We start from the raw sequence: 23,334 nt of genomic DNA on the forward strand, positions 1-23,334 counted from the left end.
CATGCTACTTTTGGTGCCACCTTGACATAGTCTTGATGCTTTGTCATGACTTTATCCTTCAGAGATTATCTATCTAACTCTTTCATTAGAAATAATTAGAAAATCCCAATTTGGAAGCCCAAAATAGCCTGCATTGCTTCCCCTATTGACTATAATGGTAAACAAATGAACAATTAAAATGAAGAAGCAAAAGCTTTGTTTTCATTTAAAATGAACCTATCAAATGACTGTGACCTATGAAACAAATGAATGAACGAAAACTATTTTTGATTGCACAATTCCTAATGTACAGGAGGTTACATCTGCTTCAGATTAGAAGCTACTTTCTACTTGTACATTTACGTGCATACTTTGAAAAATAGAAAGAATGTGTGCAAATATTTTCCCCTACCCCAACTCTACCACCCCAAACCAGAACACCTACTGAGAACATAGAGAAAAGTAGACACATAATCGAGTTATGCACATATTTCTCCCCATACAATTCCATAGGTAATTTTCAAAAGTCAATTTACCTGCATAAACCATGATTTGTGCTATAAATCCTCTTGAAAATTATCCTTAGTATGTGTAAGATTATCACCTAACCCACGTCCTGTTGGAGAGGTTGATTTAATTCTAGTTTTCCTCCTGTGAACTTGTCCCAGTTTTTCTAGGAAAAGCAAGTCCATAAATACTAGGGATGTGAATCGTTTTAGGACGATTAAAATTATCGTCCGATAATTTTAATATCGTCTTAAACCGTTATGGAACACAATACAATACAGATTCTAACGATTTATCGTTATAAATCGTTAGAATCGTGAGCCGGCACACTAAAACCCCCTAAAACCCACCCCCGACCCTTTAAATTAAATCCCCCACCCTCCCAAACCCCCCCCCAAATAACTTAAATAACCTGCGGGTCCAGCGGCGGTCCGGAACGGCAGCGGTCCGGAACGGGCTCCTGCTCTGAATCTTGTCGTCTTCAGCCGGCGCCATTTTCCAAAATGGCGCCGAAAAATGGCGGCGGCCATAGACGAAAAAGATTGGACGGCAGGAGGTCCTTCCGGACCCCCGCTGGACTTTTGGCAAGTCTCGTGGGGGTCAGGAGGCCCCCCACAAGCTGGCCAAAAGTTCCTGGAGGTCCAGCGGGGGTCAGGGAGCGATTTCCCGCCGCGAATCGTTTTCGTACGGAAAATGGCGCCGGCAGGAGATCGACTGCAGGAGGTCGTTCAGCGAGGGTTCCGGCGCCTCGCTAAACGACCTCCTGCAGTCGATCTCCTGCCGGCGCCATTTTCCGTACGAAAACGATTCGCGGCGGGAAATCGCTCCCTGACCCCCGCTGGACCTCCAGGAACTTTTGGCCAGCTTGTGGGGGGCCTCCTGACCCCCACGAGACTTGCCAAAAGTCCAGCGGGGGTCCGGAAGGACCTCCTGCCATCCAATCTTTTTCGTCTATGGCCGCCGCCATTTTTCGGCGCCATTTTGGAAAATGGCGCCGGCTGAAGACGACAAGATTCAGAGCAGGAGCCCGTTCCGGACCGCTGCCGTTCCGGACCGCCGCTGGACCCGCAGGTTATTTAAGTTATTTGGGGGGGGTTCGGGAGGGTGGGGGATTTAATTTAAAGGGTCGGGGGTGGGTTTTAGGGGGTTTTAATGTGCCGGTTTTTCGATTTTTCGATTTTTAACGATTTTTAACGATTTTTCACGATATTTTACCCCCCCAAACGGCAACAATACGATTCCCTCCCCCTCCCAGCCGAAATCGATCGTTAAGACGATCGAGGACACGATTCACATCCCTAATAAATACTATGGAGCAAAACCAGAAATGTTAGATCTTCTCTAGGTTTGACATGGGCAGGTGGTGACCATAGACATGTGAAGCTTGATTCAGCTGTTCCTCATGACAAATACAGAAAACAGCATTCTACCAAAAGTGAAAAGTACACTTCAGTCTAAAACATAAGGAGGGTAATTTGCAAAGGAACATCTGAGAGTAGAGCAATATTTTACCAGCAGAAATGACCTTTAGAAAATTGTTCAACCAAGACACAAGTAAAATTATGCGCATACACATTTTATGCTCATGCTTTTATGCATATAGGGGAGAGGTGTTACAGGGGTGGGGGTCTGGAAGGATTGAGACTTAAGTGCATACCTTTTTATTTTAAAAAGTATGTACTTAAATTCTCTCAGCAAAACTACATGCACTAATAGCAAGTGTAATTCTGTGCATGTAATTTTATCAGGATAATTTTCAAAGCAGAATTATGCACATAAAATTGGTGTAATATGCACATATTTGCCCCATAAAGTATAAAGTTAAAACTGGATACTGGTCCTGGATAAATATTTTCACATAGCACTGTGTAAGGTTACCAAGGATGGACTAAGTTAATACAGAATTGCACCATTCCATGCAGGAAGATGCAGTTCTGATTTTCATATGAAAAATAGGACTACATCTGCATGCATGTAGTGGGACCAAATTAGGACTAGTTCTCTTTGTCCTAGGTAACAGAGGGCCTTATTTTCCAAGGCTATCGCAGGCTTGCGCTAACAGCGCAAGCCTGCGATAGCTTGCGAAGGTAGCGCACGCCTGCACTACCTACATCGGGGCGGAGTCGGCCCCGGAACAGGAGGAGTCAGGGCGTCACCGGGGCCAACTCTGTGATGACGGCATGGACGGCGAAAAGTTAAGGGCCTTTTCGCGTCCTATTTCGCGCCCAATAGCACCACCTTTCATGGTGGCGCTATTGGGTGCGAAACCGGCAGCGATCGCACCGCAGCGGTGCAATCACTGCTGGCTAGCGCAGGACAGCCCCCCCTGTTTTGCCACCCCCCATTAGTGCAATTTTCTAAAGTATCGCAGGCCTGGGATACTTTAGAAAATGAGGCCCATAGTGTCGTCTGGTAACCTTAACTGAGGGTATCATAATCCTTTTGCTTTTCTCAAAAGGCAAGACTATAATATTTATCAGCTTTGAGGTTTAGAAGGAATTCTGATTTGAAGTTAACTCTTAGCATCATTCTTGGCTACCAGGAATCTCTGTAGTAGAAATCATATTATCTAGAGCTTGGCAGCAGTGTTTCTGTTATGTGCCGATGATTCCAAATTCTGCAACAGGGTAGATAGCCAGGAAGGTGTGGAAAACATAAAGAGGAATCTAGCAAAGTTCTAGGAATGGTCTAGGGTCTGGAAGCTAAGATTTAATGTTAAAGAATGCAGAATTATGCATTTAAGTTGCAAAAACCCAAGGGAGAGATACAGTATAGAGGGTAAATTTCTTCTAAGGGTGAAAGAAAAGTAGGATCTGGGGTCATCATATATGATGATCTAAAGTTAGCCAGAAAGATGCCTGGGTGTATAGGAAGAGGAGTGGTCAGCAGAAAAAGGGAGGTAATATTGCTCCTGCTTAGGTCCCGGGGAAAACCTTATTTAGAATACTGTGTACAATTATGAAAAACAAACCTTGAAAAGGATATAAACCTGTATGAGTTGGTCCAGAAGGTGGCTACTACAATGATCAATGGTCTTCATTCTAAAGCATATGTCAACATACAGGGGCAGATTTTAAAAAAATACACGAGCGCGTACTTTTGTTCACGCACCAGGCGCGAACAAAAGTACGCTGGATTTTATAAGATACGCGCGAAGCCGCACGTATCTTATAAAATCCGGGGTCGGCGCGCGCAAGGGGGTGCACATTTGTGCAACCTGCGCGCGCCGAGCCCAGCGCGGCCTGCCTGTTCCCTCCGAGGCCGCTCCGATTTCGGAGCGGCCTCGGAGGGAACTTTTCTTCGCCCTCCCTTCCCCTACCTAACCCACCCCCCCGGCCCTATCTAACCCCCCCTAACTTTGCGCGCATCGGCCGGCAGCCCCGCTCCGTCCTCCGGTCCCGGGGGCTGGTCCGGAGGCCTCGACCATGCCCCCAGGCCGGCGCCACGCCCCCGGGCCCGCCCCGAAACGCCCCGGCACGCCCCCGAAACGCCGTGTCGTTTCGGGAACGCCCCCGGACACACCCCCTTCCCTTTTCGAAAGCCCCGGGACTTATGCGCGTCCTGGGGCTTTATACGCACCGGTGGCCTATGCAAAATAGGCGCGCCGGTGCGCACGGGCCTTTTAAAATCCGCCCCACAGTATTTATTTATTTATTTATTTTTATATACTGGTGTTTGATTTTACATATCACATCGGTTTACATTTCAACAAAAAATGTAGGAAATCAAGCTTTTCCTTTGTCAATACATTGAATAATAATAAACATGGAAATTGTTAACAAGGGAGATAAAAACAAGGGAATGGTTAACACTAAGGGTTGAACAAAGGGGTGCACAAAGGGGAGTGCCCCTTTGTTGAGCCCCTTCAGCGCGCGGAGCCTGCTGGCTTCACGCCTTTCAACGGTCCGGTTCTGATTGCTATGACGTCAAGTAAACTGTACAGGAAAGGTGAGATTGGGAAAATAAGTTAGAGACATTTAAATACCTCCAAGGTTTCTATGCACAGGAAAACCTTTCAAAGGAAAGGAAACTCTAGAATGAGCAGTCATGGGATGAGGATAAAAGGGGATAGACTCAATAGTAGTCTAAGGAAATATTTCTTTACAGAGAAGATAGTGGATGTATGGAACAGTCTCCCTTGGAGATGGTAGAGACAAGAAAGCATGAATAAACACATGAGATATCTGAGGAAGTGGTATGGCTTGTAAAACTGAATTAATTGGTGTGGATGGGCAGACTAGATTGGTATGGCTTGTAAAACTGAATTAATTGGTGTGGATGGGCAGACTAGATTGGCTGTATGGTCTTTTTCTGCTCTCACAATTATATGTTTTTGTTAGTCTCATTTAAGGATACTCAGATTTGAGTTTACAATCATGTCTTCTGTGTCAATAAGAATCTTCCAATAGCAGTGTGAGATGATATGGCTGGGGAGAGAAAATTGCATGGAAGGGGGTTACCCAGGGAAAACTCTTGCTGCCTGTCTTAGAAGGGCACTGGCATTTTATCATTCCCCACTCTATGTCCATCCTATAGTGTGGATATCACAATGGCTGGACAATGCAGTCTTCTAGTGCCTCAAAGCTGAATTCAAACCAAAACAATTGCTAAATTTGTAGAAGTGTTTGTGGTTCAGACTACTGTCTAGCATCAAACCTCTGAATGCCTACAGTAGTTTTTGGCTGGTAAAGTACTGATTCAGAAGAAGAATCATATCCTGAATTCTCTGAATCACAGGATATTTATTTGTTTGTTTGTTTATTTTTATTTATTTTTATTTATTGCTTTTATAAACCGTCAATCTGTGGGGACAGTCTTAATGGTGTACAAAGTTATAACAATAAACATTACAGTTACAAATAAAATTGATAAAAAGAGTAAAAATAAAAAACAAATAAGCATACAAAGTAAAAAGCATATAAAGAAAAATAAGAGGAATAAAAAGCATACAAAGTAAAAGCAAGCAAAAAAACGGTCTCAAAATTATATGTTACAAGTATGCCATGGCTGTTAAAGGAATTTAAGAGTCATATCCCTTTTCAAAAGCCAAGTTTTCAACATCTTTTTAAAGGCCTTAGGATCGATTACAATCGTAGTTCACAGAGAACTCCACTTTCGGGCCGATACAGTACAGTGCGCTCTGGTAGAGTGCACCATTAGCCCATGTTTGGACACGCGTTTTTGAGGCGTTAGCTTTACCCCTTATTCAGTAAGGGGTAATAGTGCGTCAAAACCACGCGTCCAACCCCCCCCCCCCCCCCGAAACTAATAGTGCCCGCAACATGCAAATGCATGTTGATGGCCCTATTAGTTATTCCCGCACGATCCAGAAAGCAAAATCTGCAGCGAAGCCGCACATTTTACTTTCAAAAACTGCTTTTCTGTACACCCTCCGACTTAATATCATAGTGATATTAATTTAGGTACCAACGTTCCACAAGTGGAACATTTTTTAAAATGATTTTAATTACTCCAAACCTAAAGAAAATCAATTTTTCAACCATTTAGCTTGAGAGTATAGAACTTGAACAGTCTAAATCCAAAAATGTGATGTTCCTAGATGAATACTCTTAAAGATATGAATATGCAAAGTAGGTCAAAAACTGAAGTTTTGACATAGTTTGACCTTTTCTCCTTTTGGTATGATACTGAGTGTAAATAAAGGTGTGATATATTCAAGTTCCCAAGGGTTTTCTGATCATGTTGGCATAAATCTTTCTTTTGTAGGTAAGATACAAATTGATCAGCACCAATTTATGTTCGCATGTTCCACATGTGGAACGTTGGTATCTCTGTGGTCCAAAATATACACATTTTTGAAAAATGAATAAAAATGCAAAAAATGGTTCACGAATATTTAAAAAAATGGTAAATTACATATAATCCCATGCTCTCTCTCATCCATACACATACACACAGACTTCTCATTCTCATGCTCTCTCTCAAGCACATACACAGGCTTCACTCCCATGCTCTCTCTCTCAAACATACATACACACAGGCTTATCACTCCCATACACTATATGAGGAATCTTACTCTCTCCTGGGCCTCCATCTCAGGATGCAAGGACTGAGCACAACAGGCTTGCGTCGGTCGTCCTCTTCTCGGGCCGCGGGAGACTAGCTCCGCGACGGTGTCCTCTTCTCGGGCCCCGCAAGACTAGCTTCGCGACAGCGTCCTCTTCTCGGGCCCCACGAGACTAGCTTCGCGACAGCGTCCTCTTCTCGGGCCCCGCGAGACTAGTTCCGCGACAGCGTCCTCTTCTCGGGCCGCGCGAGACTAGCTCCGCGACAGCGTCCTCTTCTCGGGCCCTGCAAGACTAGCTCCGCGACGGTGTCCTCTTCTCGGGCCCCGCGAGACTAGCTCCGTGACGGCGTCCTCTTCTCGGGCCCCACGAGACTAGCTCCGCGACAGCGTCCTCTTCTCGGGCCCCGCGAGACTAGCTCCGTGACGGCATCCTCTTCTCGGGCCCCGCGAGACTAGCTCCGTGACGGCATCCTCTTCTCGGGCCCCGTGAGACTAGCTCCGCGACGGCGTCCTCTTCTCGGGCCGCACGAGCGAGACTAGCTCCGCGACGGTCCTGCTCATTTCCTAATTTGGAATACAATGAAAACTCAGAAGTACTTGACTGTTGAAGAAGCAGTTGAACAAGTTTTGGGCGATTCTGAAGCTACAAAAGCTGATATTGTGATTTTACCACCATCAGATAATTTAGAAGACTCAGATATCGAAGATATCAATGACGAAGACCTAGCACCAGAAGTACCAGCAGATGTGTGTGGTGAAGTGGAAGTTGCAGTTGATTCACGCAAGGAGGAAGTGGATGAGGATGACAAATTGCTATCAACCTATTGTCAAGAATCATGAGATACCAAAGGAAAACGAAAACCAGAGAAGCCAAAGCCAAAATGGATCAAGACAGATGATTTCAAGACCACAATGGAAGAGCATGCCCCAACAAAGTTGGATGATATTTGTCCAGATCTTCTTCAAAAGACACCATTTGAACTTTTCATAGAAATTATGGGTGAAGATTATTTAGAAGAATTAGCATACATGACAAATATATATGCCAGGCAGAAATTGGCAAGCGTTGACACAAATGCTGACGAAATCACTCGTTTCTTCGGAATCCTCTTGCTCAGTGGCTATCACCATGTTCCAAAAGAAAAGCAATACTGGTCAACAGCAGAAGATTTGAGCAACCAAATTGTGCCGAAAACCATGTCAAGAAAACTCTTTGAGGACCTGAAAATCTATTTTCATATTGTTGACAATTTGCAACTACCACCTGGAAAAGCTGCAAAAGTTGAGCCATTTTATACCCATTTATCTGCTCAGCTTTTGAAGATTGGAGGTGTTTTTAGTGAAAGCCTGAGCATTGACAAATCAATGGTACCATATTATGGTCATCATAGTGCAAAATGTTCCTTCGAGGCAAACCAATTCGATTTGGATACAAAATATGGATGATGTGCAGTCCAGATGGTTTTCCATTTTCAATGCAGATTTATACAGGTGCCAAACATCAGCCAGAAGAATCAGGCACTGAAAAAGTTCCACTTGGTACAAGAGTAATTTCGGATTTGATTTCAGTCATTCAAGAGCCAAGAAATCATTGCCTTTTCTTTGATAATTTCTTCACATCACACAACTTGATGGTGGAACTGAAAGAAAAGGGATTTCGAGCAATTGGCACTGTCAGAGAAAACAGAACTGGGAAATGTCCCCTAATGGCACCTAAAGAACTGCGCAAGAAAGATCATGGGGAATTTGATTATCGTGGTGATGGAGACATCATCTGTGTCCGCTGGAATGACAGCAGTGTGGTCACAGTCATGTTCAACTGGATGAAGCCATTTCCACTTCAAAATGCCAGCCGCTATTCTCTCAAAGAAAAGAAAAAAGTTCTAATAAAGCAACCAAAAATAATTGGTGCTTACAGTCAAGGCATGGGTGGTGTTGATCTACTTGACCGGCTTTTAGCAGCTTACCGCCCAACACTTTGCTCCAAAAAGTGGTGGTGGAATTTATTTTCAAATGGCTTGAACATGGCTGTTGTGGCAGCTTGGAAAATTCACTGCCATCTGCTTGGAAAAGAAGCAATGAGCCACTTGGACTTCCTACGTGAAGTATCTACCGTAGCAATGAAATGTGGCCTTTCAAGCTACCGCATCCGGAAAGGAGATCCTACAGCATCCATAAGTGCTGATGTAAAGGCATCACAGCCTCACTTCTTGTCCTCAACTTCCCAAGGCCGATGTGCTGTCTGCTCCAAAAATACAAAACAGTGGTGTGACTTTTGTGGTAAACGTTTACATGAAAAATGTTTTCCAGATTATCATGCTTGATTTTTTTTACTAATTTTCATTCTTATGTATGATATCAGCTGTAGTATTGCAGTATGTTACAAGAATTACCTAAAATAAAGAATTTTTGAAAAAGTAAATTTTGACTCCTGTTGATCCCAACGTTTCACTAGTGGACATGCGTTTTTCTCAAAAACCCATAGTCAGATTTCCTTGAAAAATTTTTTATACCATATTTGGGTCTAGTTAAGTAAGATATGTAAAAAGGGGCATCAGGAAATAAGTCCTTCAATGAGCGGGATCTAAAAGGTTAAGTCGGAGGCCCCAAAAATTAAAAAAAAAAAAAAAAAAAAAGTTAAATCGGCCTGTGGCCCGCGGGTCAGAAGATGGACGCTCAATTTAGCCGGCGTCCATTTTCCGAACCCGTGGCTGTCAGCGGGTTTGAGAACCGATGCTGGCAAAATTGAGCATCAGTTGTCAAACTCGCTGACAGCCGTCGCTCCTGTCAAAAAAGAGGCGCTAGGAATGCGCTAGAGATATCAGATAAAAATAATGATTAAACACCCAGTGCCTGGTCCTGCCTAGTTTGACCCAGCATCTCCCTCCAGGGGATGCCGCAGCTATAACATACACAGGGATGTACTCAACACTGTCTGGGCCATAAACGAAAGTTTGCCCCTATAAAAAGAATCCACCTCTGGGATAGAGAATGAAACCGCCCCGAACCTTGGAGGGCGCGGTTTATAAGTATTTATAAATAAATAAACCTTTCTCCTTTGGCCCAAGGATCAGGGCAGTTTACAATAAAACATACAGTCCCTTTCCAAAAGAGGTTTCATCTGATCATCAATGTCTCACGCTGCCAAGCCTGTCATAGGTGCTTGCCACATTCATGGGATGAATGGGCTCACTGATCTTCAGCCCTGGAACAGGAGTCCCATAGGGGTCTGGCCAAAAAGGTTTCCTTACTTTCCTAGAACTGTTTCAACTGGAATATGGTTCTCTTTTTAAATGTTTTTCACCAAAAAAGAAAAGACTGTTCAAGGAAATCTGGGGCACATACTATGCGACGCTTCCTCAGGAGATACGACGGATCGCCCCTCTAGATGTGACTTGAGCATCTCTGCTTTAGTGGATGCTCCCTCATTCATGGGGGCCTTCAATCAACAGTGAGTTAGTGCCATAAGTCAATGGTCTATGAGCGTTCAAATGCAGTTTTATGTTTTACATTTCTCTTCTCTTTCCGCCATGAGACAGGGAGGCATGCAACACATTCGGTGGACTTTTATTTTATTTTTCTTGGTGGATTGTTTACGTGGACTTTTTCACTGACTTTTCTATTGGTAATGGGGGGAGGGGGGCGTGGGGCCTTTATCTAACAAAAATAAATGGGGGCACCAACAGACGGAGTGTACCCCGGGTACTTGATATGTTGTTCCTCACAGTTGTATTTTTCTGTTTGGCTGTCCCTAATAAAAGATAATTGGAAAAAAAAAAAAAAGGTTTCCTTACTGCAAGTAAAAAGAGAGATACCCTCTGGCAAGGGAGTGCACAGTGTAGGTCCTCTTCAAAAAGCAAAAGCCTGATGAGGCACCTGGCCAGACCCAGAGGGCAGGGGCTGAAGATCAGTGAGCCCATTCACACCATGAATGCGGGCAAGCACCTGTGACAGCAGAAGACAATCCAAGGAAGATTTTAGAATCAAAGAAGTATTTTTCTCTTTTATTTATTTATTTATTTATTTAAAAATGTTTATATACCGCTTTTACAATTCAAAAGAATTAATCAAAACGGTTTACAACCAAACATACACAATAAATGAACTTGACAAAATAAAAACAAAAATAAAACAATTAAAAGCTAACATAGTGCAGTATATATTCATATCCAGCTATTTTTTTCAAAGGATATTAGCAGAAAGTAAATATTATATGGTGTGAATGTTTCTGAAAGAAGAGAGAACAGTTGAAGTGAATAAGTGTTGAGTTTATGAAATAGTTAAGGTGTATGCTTTCTGAAATAAGTATGTTTTCAATAGTTTTTTGAACTGTTGTATTGATGAAGTGAGACGAATGTGATCTGGAAGTGAATTCCATAAAACAGGACCTGCCACTGAGAATGCCCTTTTTCTGGTAAGTTCAAGTTTTGCTGATTTAACAGTAGGGATATCTAATAAGTTTTTTGAGAGAGATCTGAGATGTCTGGCAGGTTTATATATGCGAAGATTAGTACATAACCAAGTAGAAGAAGTATTGTAGATGAGAGAATGGATAATTGATAAGACTTTAAATTGAATTCGGTATTTAATTGGTAACCAATGAAGTGAAAGTAGAACTGGTGTAATATGGGTACGGCGTGAAATACCTACTAGCACCCGAGCAGCGGAGTTTTGTATCATTTGTAATGGATACAGAACTGAATCAGGTAAACCTAAAAGTAAGGCGTTACAATAATCCATACCTGAAAAGATTAACGATTGCAATACTGTATGATAATCTTTAAAGAAAAGAAAAGGCCGAATTCTTTTCAATAAATGTAATTTATAGAAAGATTTTTTTGTAATATTAGATATATGATTAACCATAGAAAGATTGGAATTAATTGTGATACCTAAGCTAATAGATGAGGTACTAACCGGAATTGAAATACCTTTAAAATTTAGATGAGAAGGAGGACCTAAGGTAGATTCTGAAATGGATGAAAGATATGTAATCATAGTTTTTGAGGGGTTCAATTTTAAGCGATTGTGTTCTAACCATGTATTAATCGTAGTAAGGACCAAAGATATTAAAGAAAAAGTTTCAGACCAGGAATTTTTTAACGGAAAGAGTAACTGGATGTCGTCAGCATATATTCGAAAATATACATTTTGCTGTGAGGAGGATTTTTGGCCATGCCTCCTCATTGGGAGCCAGGCTGTAATAGCAAGTTCCTCATCCTGAAGACCTTTCAACACGAGGAGACACCATTTAAATAACTAAAGGAGACAAGTAACATCTGGAGACCCCCCCATCTAGATCTCTGCCTATATGGGACCAGGACGCAGGGCTAGGTGTTCGGGATTGAGCTGGAGACTCAGGTAGGACTCAGGATAGAAGGGGACCCTTGTAATAGGAATCCCGGTAGGCTGCTGGGAGAGCTTTTGTGCATATTTTCATCACTATGGGCAGCTCTGTTCAGATTGTTGAAGCCAAGAACACCTACCCAGAGGGAACACTCATGTCTGCATAAAATTCATTAATGGATAAAATGGACTTTAATTTTGACTCTTGACCAATCAATAAAAATTATGATTAAACACCCAGTGCCTGGTCCTGCCTAGTTTGTCCCAGCATCTCCCTCCAGGGGATGCCACAGCTATAACATACACAGGGATGTACACAACACTGTCTGGGCCATAAACGAAAGTTTGCCCCTATAAGAAGAATCCACCTCTGGGATAGAGAGTGTAAGACATGGGAGGAGTCTAGCCGGAGCAGCCCTTGAATATATAAATATGTTTGTGTGTCCCGCTAAGGGTTACACTAGGATAGAACATTGAAAATACTTTCCTGTAATCAGATTATTTTCATAAATTGAAATAGTGCTATAATTGTCCAGACAGTGCGGCTTCCATCAATTCCCCTCCCCCCGTTCACTATCGACTACTTACCTTGTATCTGCTAATGTTGCTCGTACCACTGCCCACATCACTGCAAAGATTGCTGGGAATCCTAAAATAATGAATAAAGTTATTAGTAAACATTTTACTGGCCATCAAAATGCATAAGGTCATAAGAGAGAAGAGGTGTGCAGGAAAAAAATGCTTATTGTGTCGTGTTAGGTTTGTTTTGTTTCCCGCTTTGTTGTTTAGATTGCTTTGCTTTGCAGAGGTGTACCCAGGGTCTCCGGTGCCTGGGGGCCAAGGCATTTGTGTTGCCTTCCCTGAGTGCCCCCCTGTGTGTCCCTCCGCCCCCATCATCCTCCTTGTAGAAATGCTTGCGGTCACAGAAAGTCACACTAATACCAACCCCAGAAAAGAAATGAACTGACAGATTGTTGTGAACTGCCTATGGGGCAGACAGGCTGCCTATAGTTTCCTTTGCCCCTTCCCTCTGTGGTACTGCAAGCAAAGAAAACAAAACAAGGTCTGTGATGTAAAATCTCAATTCTTTCAAAATTTACAATTTTTCCACTTCTATCAAGAAAAAAAGGAAAAACCATTCCAAATGTGCTCTTTTTTCCAGACCTGCACACTTCATTTCAACCTCAGCCTATCCCCACACCAAATACGGAATAGTTGTCTACAAATTAGAAAGGAATCAGGAAGACAAAAGCAGAACTGGAAACCCCAAAAAGCCAGACTCTGCTTGCAGTAAAACACCAGAGGAGTAAATAAAAATAACATTTTCCCAGTACTTTAAATAGAAAATAGAAATATTTAGATGTACATTTCCCAAAAATGACAAAGAGAAAATCAAATTCTTCCCACTTCCTATTTCATTGAAACAGAAGCAATAGCAATCACCCTCTTACCCTCCCAGTCCCCTGCAGGTTTGCTCCCTCTCCCCTCCCAGTCTCTAGCAATCTTGCTCCTCAGTCCCCTCTCCCCTTCCCCCATACATCCTAGCCAGACACATATGCAGTGTAATAATGCACAAATAGAAATATTACTATTGCTCAGAAAAACAAAATCAAGAAATATAAATCAATTATAATAGAAAAACATTAATAAAAAAAATATTTCAAAGCAGGTAACAAATAGAGCATCTAATAAGAAAAACAAGGATTAAAAAAAACTTTAAACAGAAAAAAAATCAATACAATATTTCAATACAATACAACTAATAAGGAAAATATAATTCCCCATCTCCATACCCGGGAACATTTTATGTTCAGTCACCCTGAGATTGTCGTGGATTGGAGGAACAGGAAACACAAATGTACACACACACATGTATAGACATGTGTGCCCTGTGCACACAATTACTGTGCTAGCCTCTCCTCATTCTGTTTTTTATAACATTTAATTTGTTTTCTTTTTCTAATCAGGTTCAGTGCAAGGGAATTAGGAACCCTTAAGTGAATCTTACAGCTTTGTGCCTGACCTTCCTTCCCATCACAGCCCTCTGTACACACAATTTAAAATTATGCATTTATAATAAAAGATTTAACATGAAAAGGACACTCTAAGTACAGTCTTTTAAAGTAAAAGTATTACAACAGTGTGTATATTATATTTACATGCATTAATGTGGTGCCAACCAGAAAACCCTGCATAAAAGCTAAAAAGATATTAGGTACACCTATGGTATTAGGAATATTGTAACGCAAGTCAGGTGTGGGCTTGGCCATCAGAAAGCGATGATCTAATTAAATTTAAATGAAAAAATAAGAAACCTTCCATTCCAAAACAGCATTAACTGCAAACATTACGCCAGGCTCTAAAACACCAGAACCCCTTCTATTAGGAAAACCGAACAAGCCAAGCTGCTAAAGATTCCAACAAAGAAATGACACATTAGCAGAATACTTAACTTCAGTCACACATGCAGTCCAAAGACATACCTTCACAAAATACAAAATAAAGTGACTTTAAATTATAAATGGAAAAATGCAGACAAAACTGAACTAGGAACCACAACAAGCCAGACTCTATATGTAGTGCACTAATGGAAAAATAGAAACATCACCATTCCTCAGAAAACATCAATAAATTAGTCTCAATCATAATAGTAAAACCATACAAATAATAATTAATATTTCAAATCAGCTGATGAACAGAAATCCAACAATTAAAAATTCATATATATTTTTTAATAATTTCCCAAACACCAATAAAATATTTCAAAATATCATACAAATCAAACAACAACCAATTAATTAAAATCAATAATAATAATAATAATAATAATAATAATAATAAATAAAAATCACTCACTCTCCATGCCTGGGAGCTTCTAATTTCCAGTCAATCTGAGATTGTCATAGATTAGTAGGAGGGGAAGGGAGGTGCACAAACATTTTCCTCGTTCATATTCACACACATTCATCCTCATGCTCACACAGATATACACAAACGCTCTTTCAAAACTTACACTTGCTCACACACCGATACATGCTGGCTTTCTCCCTCTCTCTGACACACACACACACACACACACACACTGGCTTCTTCTTTCTCAGGCATGCAGACATGCTGGCTCCCTCTCAGGCACACACAGTCTCCCTCACTCTTTCTCAGGCAAATACACACCTACATGCTAGCTCCTTCTCACTCTGACACACACACATAAACATAGAAATGATGGCAGAGAAGGACCAGATGGTCCATCCAGTCTGCCCAGCAAACTTATGGTAGTATCTGCTGTGCCATGCTGGTTACCTCTATGCTTATCAGTTTCCAAGACCATAAATGTCAGGGCTCTCATTGGTTCCTGTTTGAATCCAATTCTCCATTACCACCATGCTTATCAATTTCCCAGACCATAAAAGTCAAGGCCCGCATTGGTTGGTGTTTGAATCGAATTCTCCATTACTCTTTGCCATTGAACCAGAGAGCAATGTTGGCATTGCATCAAAGTATCAGGTTATTGGTTAAGGGTAGTAACCGCTGCATGAGAAAGTTACCCCCATGCTTATTTGTTTCCCCATACTGTAAAAGTTGGGGCGCTCGTTGGTTGCTGTTCAAATCCAATTCCCCTTTTCCCCTACACACCCAGGCTCCCTCTCTGTCAAGCACACATATACATGTGCTCCCTCTCAAGTACACACACAGGCTCACCCTCTCTCAGGTATGCACACACACACATGCTTACACACACACACATAATTCCTCTTTCTTAGGCACACATGCTTACACACACACACACGCATACTTCCTCTTTCTCAGGCATACATGCTTACACACACACACACACACACACATACTTCCTCTTTCTCAGGCATACATGCTTACACACAGACACTCATAAACATGCTTGTTCTCTCTCAGGCAAATATGCACACACACACACAAACACTCATACACGCTTCCTATCTCTCAGGTACACATGCTTACTCACACACATATATTGCCTCTCTTGTAGGCGAGCAGGACTGATCCCCTGCCAATGTGGGGCCTCTTTTAGTTGGGCCATCGGGTAGGATGTGATTCCCCGGCAGCCATGGGGCATCCTCTTTTTTGGCCAGCGGGCGGGATGAGTTCCTACACCAGTGACAGGCTTCATGTGCCTCCTTCAGTTTGGACGCCAGGTGGGTTGGGATCCCCCCTGGCGGCCATGGGTTACCAGTTCTGCTGGAAAATAAAGGTGCCCAGGTGCCCCCTACAGCTTGGTGCCTGGGGACCTTGGCCCCATCCGTGACCCCTTCTCGAGTCACCCTTGGGTACACTGTTCCTAGTTTCTCTGTCACTTATTGTGTCAATGCTTTGATTACTTCTGCTTCAACTTAACATTCAGATATCCATCTCCATCATCGAGTGAAAAGAAGATAACTAACCCCATTACAAATTTATGTGTTACTTAATTCCCAGCCTTGGAGACTATGAGCTGGAAATGTTTGTAAAAAACCTGTCTTCCAGAGAAAAGAAGATAGCCAATGAAACCAGCAAAGGACTGGTAGAGCTTCAACAAGGAGGTTCCTCACTTGCAGTGATGGTCATGAATAAAAGGACAATAATTGAAGACACGCTCCTGTCAGGAAGAATCTGTTTATTTGATGAACACGGAGTTATTGTAAGATGTTTAAGTGTAAGTTCAATGGTGGGTGATGTTTTTGTGTCTGTTGTCTAAATCTGGGTAATGCCTGTATGATGCTACTTAATTTGTGAACAAATGATCTAAGTTTGTTTTTAACTGTCTATTGAAGAAGTAACAGTTTTTAAGGTTTTTGGCATCTTTATCTTTTGTGTGGCGTTTACTTTGTTTGTTGAATGTTTGACAAGGTTCAGAATGGGGAAGAGCTCCAAAGAGAGTAAGAAGGAAATAAGAATGGGAGCTGATGCTCTGATTCTTGGTAAGAGTTTAAAACAGACACAGATACAGGACACTCGGATCAAGTTCTATGAATTCAAGAAGTCACATAGAATGGATCATGAGCCAGTTTTACCTTTTTTTATCCCCTTCCCTTGAACCAACAGCCCTGCCTTGTCTCTGTATTTTAGATTAATTTGATTCTCCAGTCTCTGTTTGAGCTTACTTCTAATTATAAAATATTAATATCCATTTCACAGTTTCCAACTGCCTTTCCAGGTTTCAAATGCTTATCTCTTCTGAAATGCTTTGCATTAGTTCTTGTATTTTTCTGCAATGACATTTGTTTCTTCCTTTAAAGTGTATTCTATGTATATTTTAAATCTTTCCACTATGGAGTTTTTGTAAGATGTTTAAGAGTAGAGATGTTATAAAATCGGGCGTAGATTTGTGCATGCCGGGTTGCGCGCACAAATCTACGCCCGCGCACATGTTATGAAATCTGGTCCTTAATTTTTTCTTTTGTTCACATGTGCTCTTTCATGAAAAAGTAAAAAAATTTGAATGGTAATGGGTGATCATACATTATCAGAACACAGTTTACAAATATCTGTTACAAGCTAATAACACATTAATGGTCTCTGAGACTACTCCTGAATTGACGTGCTGCTAATTATACTCTCCTGAGATATATCAAACAAAGATCTTTCTCTTTTAGCTGCTGGTGTTAACCATTTTTTATAGCCCACAGACTATAGTATCAATCTTTCCTTCATCTCTACCCCAGCAAAACTAAGTTGTATTTTGCATTGTGGCTAGCTGGATGTTCTAATAGGCATTTGATCTTCTTCTCTTTGTGCATTCAGGACACTAAATCCATTCCTCTGATGACCGAGTCCTCCACCTAGAAGTGCTTCCTTCTCTTTTGTTGTCTTGCAATATTACCCTCAGGTTCAATTTTACAGTGGACCTGTTGCACCCGTCGGTCACAGACGGCTGTGACCTCTCATGCTCACCTCTTTTTTCGCTGCACTATCAAATCTAGGATGAGTGGCGGCCTCCGCCAGTCACTGCCAACCTCCCTGGCATTCCCGGGATGGTGTGGGCGTTGCCGATCGCTATCTTGCTTCTGGAGTCACATAAGCACACGTGCGCATGGGCCAGCTATGTACACATCATGGCAGGAACCTCGGGGGCGTCCCCTCCGGATGACGTAGTCTCGCTATCTGTACTTAAGCAGACCAGCCCTATGCACTGATGAGTTAGCAAGGAGTTTCCTAATTGCTGAATGCACTACACTTGGACTATTGGTTCCAGTTCCTGGCTTGCTGTGTGAACGTTCTGAGTACCCGCTCCTCGGGGGCTCTTCCGTGTTCCTAGGTTATCCGCTCCTCGGAGGGCCTTCCTGCCTTTGAACTCCTGTTTGTTCTACTTCTCAGGATTTCCCTTGGAACCACGCCTTATGAGTACTTCCTTCGTATTTCAACTCCACCAAGCCTTGCTGGGATTCCCTGAGGTGTACCCCGAGCCTAGGGCCACTACCACACTCTCCTTAGCAGGATTCGCTTCACCATACCCTGCACTGCAGATTGCTGCCTCAACATCTTCAGGAACCTTCTGAGCTTCCGTACCTCTGACTACCTCAGCATCACCATCATTGTACAGTTTATGCTCGGCATACCCCGCTCTGCGGGCTACTACCGGATCTGCACATGAGAGGTAATTACTTCACTATTGAGAAGGCTGCCTGATATACCCTGCTCCGCGAGCCACTGCTGGATATCTACATCTGAGGTATCACCCTGGGCATACCCCTTGCTCAAGAACTGTATCTCTACTGCAGTTCCCACTTCACGGGTTCTGCTCAAGAACTGTTCTTTTAACCGCAGTTCCCCACTCCATGGGTTCTGCTCTTTCTCCTCTATAATAAAGTTTCCCTTACAGTTGTGTCCTAAGCCTCTGAGACCGCGCCTACCGATGGTGAGACCCTGTGGGCGGAGTCATCTCTCACTTCGGCCCAGGGTTCACATCCATACCAAAACATAACAGGGCCTTCACCTTCAACTCTTTCTCCTCATGTATTGCCTATGCCATTAATGCATTTTATAGTAGTATTATGTTATGTTTGATGGTCCACAGGGCAGGCCCGTGGACTGCTACACTTATCTCCAGCCCTGAGCCTAAAGCATCTATGTCTAACACTGGAGAAGGGCTTTATATGGATGCTTAGCAGACCACCACGTCTAACGAGGTTCCTCCACTGCTCCCTCTGACTCCAGGGAAGGCCTCTGTTTGGATGCATGGCAGACCCCCATGCTCAGCCTACTTCCTATGCTGCTGCCTCTACAGGCCCCCTCCTAGGGTGTGACCACACCCGATGACATCCCTCTTAAAGGGCTCATGGTGGGAAAATACCAGTGGCACCCTAGGATGACATCACCAGCATGGGGCTCTAAAAGGCCAATAGGGCGACTAACGTATGTGGTGCTAGCTAGATGCCACCTCGATTTCCTGGTCTTTGTTCCTGTGTTCCTGGTTTTTGTTTTTGTGTTTTTGGTCCTCAACTTGGCAGTCCCTGGTCATCTTCTCTCAGTTCCTCATGTTCATCCTGTGGTCTGCCTTCAGTTCTTTGTCTTGTCCTGTGGTCAGTCTTCAGTTCTTCAGTGTCTCATCTTGCCAACCTGTGTTGTTTCTCACCTCCCAGCCTGCCTATCCATCCCGCCTTTCCCTCGGACAGATCTCTGGTTCTGACTTCAGCCTGTCTGACACTTGACTATGAACTCTGCCTGCCACTGTCCACTGCCTGATTCTCAATTATGATTGAAGTGTGCCTGCCACTGACCGCTGCCTAATTCTCGACTATGTTCACTTCCTCATGACTCTGACCGTTCCTGACTCTCGACCACGCCTGAATGCTGCCTGCCCTGACCACTGCCTGTCTCTGATTATGCCTGTACTCAGTCTGCCCTGGACCCTGACCTATGGCTCAACTGCCTCCATGGATCTCCACCTTGTCAACAGAGACCCATGCCTAAATCCTGCTGGCCCCAGCACCCAAGAACTCAATCTAAGGGGAACGAGAGCTGGTATAGGTGAATCTCCAGTTGGACCTCTGCCACAGCTAGCTCCGCCAGCTGATGGTGGGGATCTGCAGGGCTCTTCCCTGCAGATTGTGCCAACTCTACCTCAGTCTAAGGGTTCATGCCTACAATATATATTTGGAGGACATGTTTCCATTTCACAATTTTTATTCCTTCAGCACCCATTTTAATCTGTTTATTCCTTGATCCTTTGTGATAGTGGTGTCATATTTAGTGGACTCTAGATATGAGATAAGCACATTTAATGCTAGCCAATTATATGCTGAGCTAAGCATTCTCCATTGTAGATGCTCATTCCAAAAAGCTAGATACAGGTAAAGCAACACTGAAGCCTCCAGAAGATCTTTCTAATGATGGCACCTTACAGTTATTATACTGAGCTTTATTTTTTTCATCAATTCAAATCCTTTTATTTCAGTTTTAGAAATCTTACACTTTTCAATACTTTGTTAACTAAAAGCTTTTTGTAACCTTTAAGCAATATAATATTCCAAATATCAAAGTAAACCCTATACTCAATGCAATTTAAATGAGAAATGTTACAGAAAGAGCCTGCCCCCTTCACCAAGATAAGTATATATAAGGAAAACAGAAAGTAGTTTGGATGGGTGTGGGAGGAGTAAGAGAAAGGGGGACATGTTAGCCAGTAATAAAAGAGAACATTGAATTAACATGGTGTTTCGCTCAGACATTTCCAGCTCCTACTGATTTGGCACCTACTGATTTGTACAAGAGCTCCAAATGACATGATAAAAAACAGACAAAAAAACAGAGCAGAGGAGCCAGTAAGTTGTAGGCTTCATCCCAATAAAAGCAATACATTAAGGGGTAGATTTTATAAGAAGTGCGCGGGCGTACTTTTGTTCGCACAACCCTGTGCAAACAAGAGTAGCCGCGCGTATCTTTTAAAATCCGGGGTCGGCGAGTGCAAGGGGGTGAACATTTGTGCAGCTTGCGCGCGCTGAGCCCTGAGCACGCTGCCTGTTCCCTCCGAGGCTGCTTCGAAATCGGAGCGGCCTCGGAGGGAATTTTTTTTTGGTTCCCCCCCACCTTTCCTTCCCTTCCCCTACCTAACCCACCCCCAGCCCTAACTAAATCGCCCCCCTACCTTTATTTTAAAAGTTACGCCTGCTTGAGGCAGGCGTAACTGGCACGCGTGGGCCGGCTGCCGGTGTGCCATTCCCCGGCCCGGGAGCAGTTTCAGAGGCCTCGTCCATGCCTCCAGAATGCCTCCAGGCTGGCACCATGCCCCCAACACGCCCCCCAAGCAAAGCCCCAGGACTTACGCGCATCCCGGGGCTTTGCGCATGCTAGCAGCCTATGCAACATAGGCTCGGCGCGCGCATCTTAGTCACATACCCCTTTGAAAATCTTCCCCTAAATTTTTAAATCCAAGGCTCCAGTAAAAAAAAAACCCTTCCTTTTAAGGAAGAAAACTGTAGATGCAATAAATTGTTAGCATCTAAGGTGAGCATTCATCACTCAGTGAATGATTTTACCTATGACTACTATTTCTTTTTTTTTTTTTTAAATGTATTTTATGACTTTCAAATAAAGTATCCACTTTGTACAGAAATACGGTATTTACAAAGGAAAGAAAAGACTAATGTAAAGAGGAAAGAAACCCAATACCCATTAGACCACAATAAATGGGGGAGAAGATCAGCAAAAAAGGAGAAAATTGCAGAAACCAAAAATAGCAATGACATAGCTTATATGGCATGCACATATTCCATTGAGGAAGATTAACCTAGACATTACTTGCTTGGAGCATAGTCTTCTTGGAATCTATACAATTTTTAAGCTGCTCTGGTGAAAAAAATACATAATTATCTGCATTATATTTAACAATGCACTTACACGGAAACCTTAGAAAGAAGGTTGCTCTAATAGCTACGGTATCCTGGCGCAAAGGCAAGAATCCCTTCCTTCTCTCCTGGGCTGATTTCGTTAGGTCTGGAGAAATCCTAACTTTTTGCCTCATGAAAAGTGCATTCCATTTCTTAAAATAACTTTTCATAACAATACTAAGACCTTTTTCAGTAAATAGAGATATTAGCAAAGTGGCTCTTTCAGATATTTCATAATTGGATGACTCTAAAAAAAATCAGTTAGGTTGTTTAAATCTACAGGAGGGATCTGAGATTGCTATCTTTTCTCTTTCTTCCTGTCACCCTCCTTCATCCTTGCTCTTTTATCCTCTTCTGAGCTTTCATTTTTGTATCCTTTCCTGACATTTTATTTTCTTTCTTTTCTTTCATAACCCTCCTGGGATCTTCCCAGTTCTCCTTTTCCCGTCCCATCTTCCTCTATGCCCCTCCACTCATGATCTTTCCTATCTGCCTTTCTGTTACAGGTTCACTCTGTGTAGGTATCGTAAAAGACAAAGACACAAAGAGCCAGCATCCTACAGGCTCCCTTCCTGGCCAGGACGCAAACAAGGCTGGTGTCCTGCAGGCATCTCTCTGCAGGATCTGCTGCCCTGAACACAAATGAAGCGAGTACCCTCCAAGCCTTCTTGACAGGACCTGCTACCCAAAACACTACACACTCACATCCTGAATCAGCACAACTGTGGATGCCAGGATAAGCAGTGTTTTGTTACCAATGTTAAGTTACACTCCAGAAAGCAATGCAGTAAAGTTTAGATAGTAAAGGCAATAGTTGTAATAATGTAGTACAAATACTTTTCTTATGATTATTACAAGGAAAGATGAATGCTGGGATTCTCTCTGTCTATCTGTCCCTCTGCCATCTCCTTCCCCTAGCTCTGTTAGTTATACCCTTTTCATCTGTACATTAGGAAGCATGTTTTGAGAGACGCATATGGGCTTTCTCTTGCGATTCTAACTCCCTCACCATACAGGCTGCACACCTGGCATTTAATTCTTCTGTTCTCAGTTTTTTTACAGCTACGTGATGTGGAATCAGTATGAGAATGCTAAATCCAATGAGCCTACTTTCAGAATATATCCTAAGCCAACCTTGTCAGGAGAGCAATCATATTATATTTCCTTACACCTTTCTCACAATTTTGTCTGCTTCTCTTCTTCATGCCCATCCTCTCTTTCAAAGATCTTCTTCCTGTGCCCTACCTGATCTTAAATCCTATTCACTTCTTTTCTCTCACTGCTTCCCAAAGATCAAACTGGTCATGTAAGATGGGTGTTGGGCTATATTATGCTGTGTACCTAAAATATTAATATACAGATGGCTGAAGACAAAAATGTCATTTCGATGTAAAACACAAAAACTTGCTGGTAGAAGAAATGCAGGGCTGATCTCTAAGGGCAGTGTAGTAATTACTGGTTGGGACCTATAACTTTGTTATCCATCCCCAAAATGGCTGACAAAACTAGTCTCTAAGGACATCAGTACAGTTAGAATTGTAAGACAATCGACTTATAGCAAAAGTCAAACTCTGAACAAATAACCTATAAGCAACTGGCAACCAACTAGCATGATTTGTGATGAGTACCTAGCAA

General features: G+C 42.7%; 1 protein-coding gene across 1 annotated transcript in view; it reads right to left on the reverse strand.

The window, feature by feature from the left end:
• Nucleotides 1-23,334, reverse strand: part of PTH2R (parathyroid hormone 2 receptor) — a 161,807-nt gene that overhangs the window by 78,996 nt on the left and 59,477 nt on the right. The window contains exon 10 of the mRNA XM_029607921.1: nucleotides 12,449-12,509. Coding sequence (XP_029463781.1) covers nucleotides 12,449-12,509 — 61 coding nt within the window. The remainder of the gene's footprint in view (nucleotides 1-12,448; nucleotides 12,510-23,334) is intronic.

This window comes from Rhinatrema bivittatum, chromosome 6 (genome assembly GCF_901001135.1).
Source record: "Rhinatrema bivittatum chromosome 6, aRhiBiv1.1, whole genome shotgun sequence".
NCBI classification, from domain to species: domain Eukaryota; kingdom Metazoa; phylum Chordata; class Amphibia; order Gymnophiona; family Rhinatrematidae; genus Rhinatrema; species Rhinatrema bivittatum.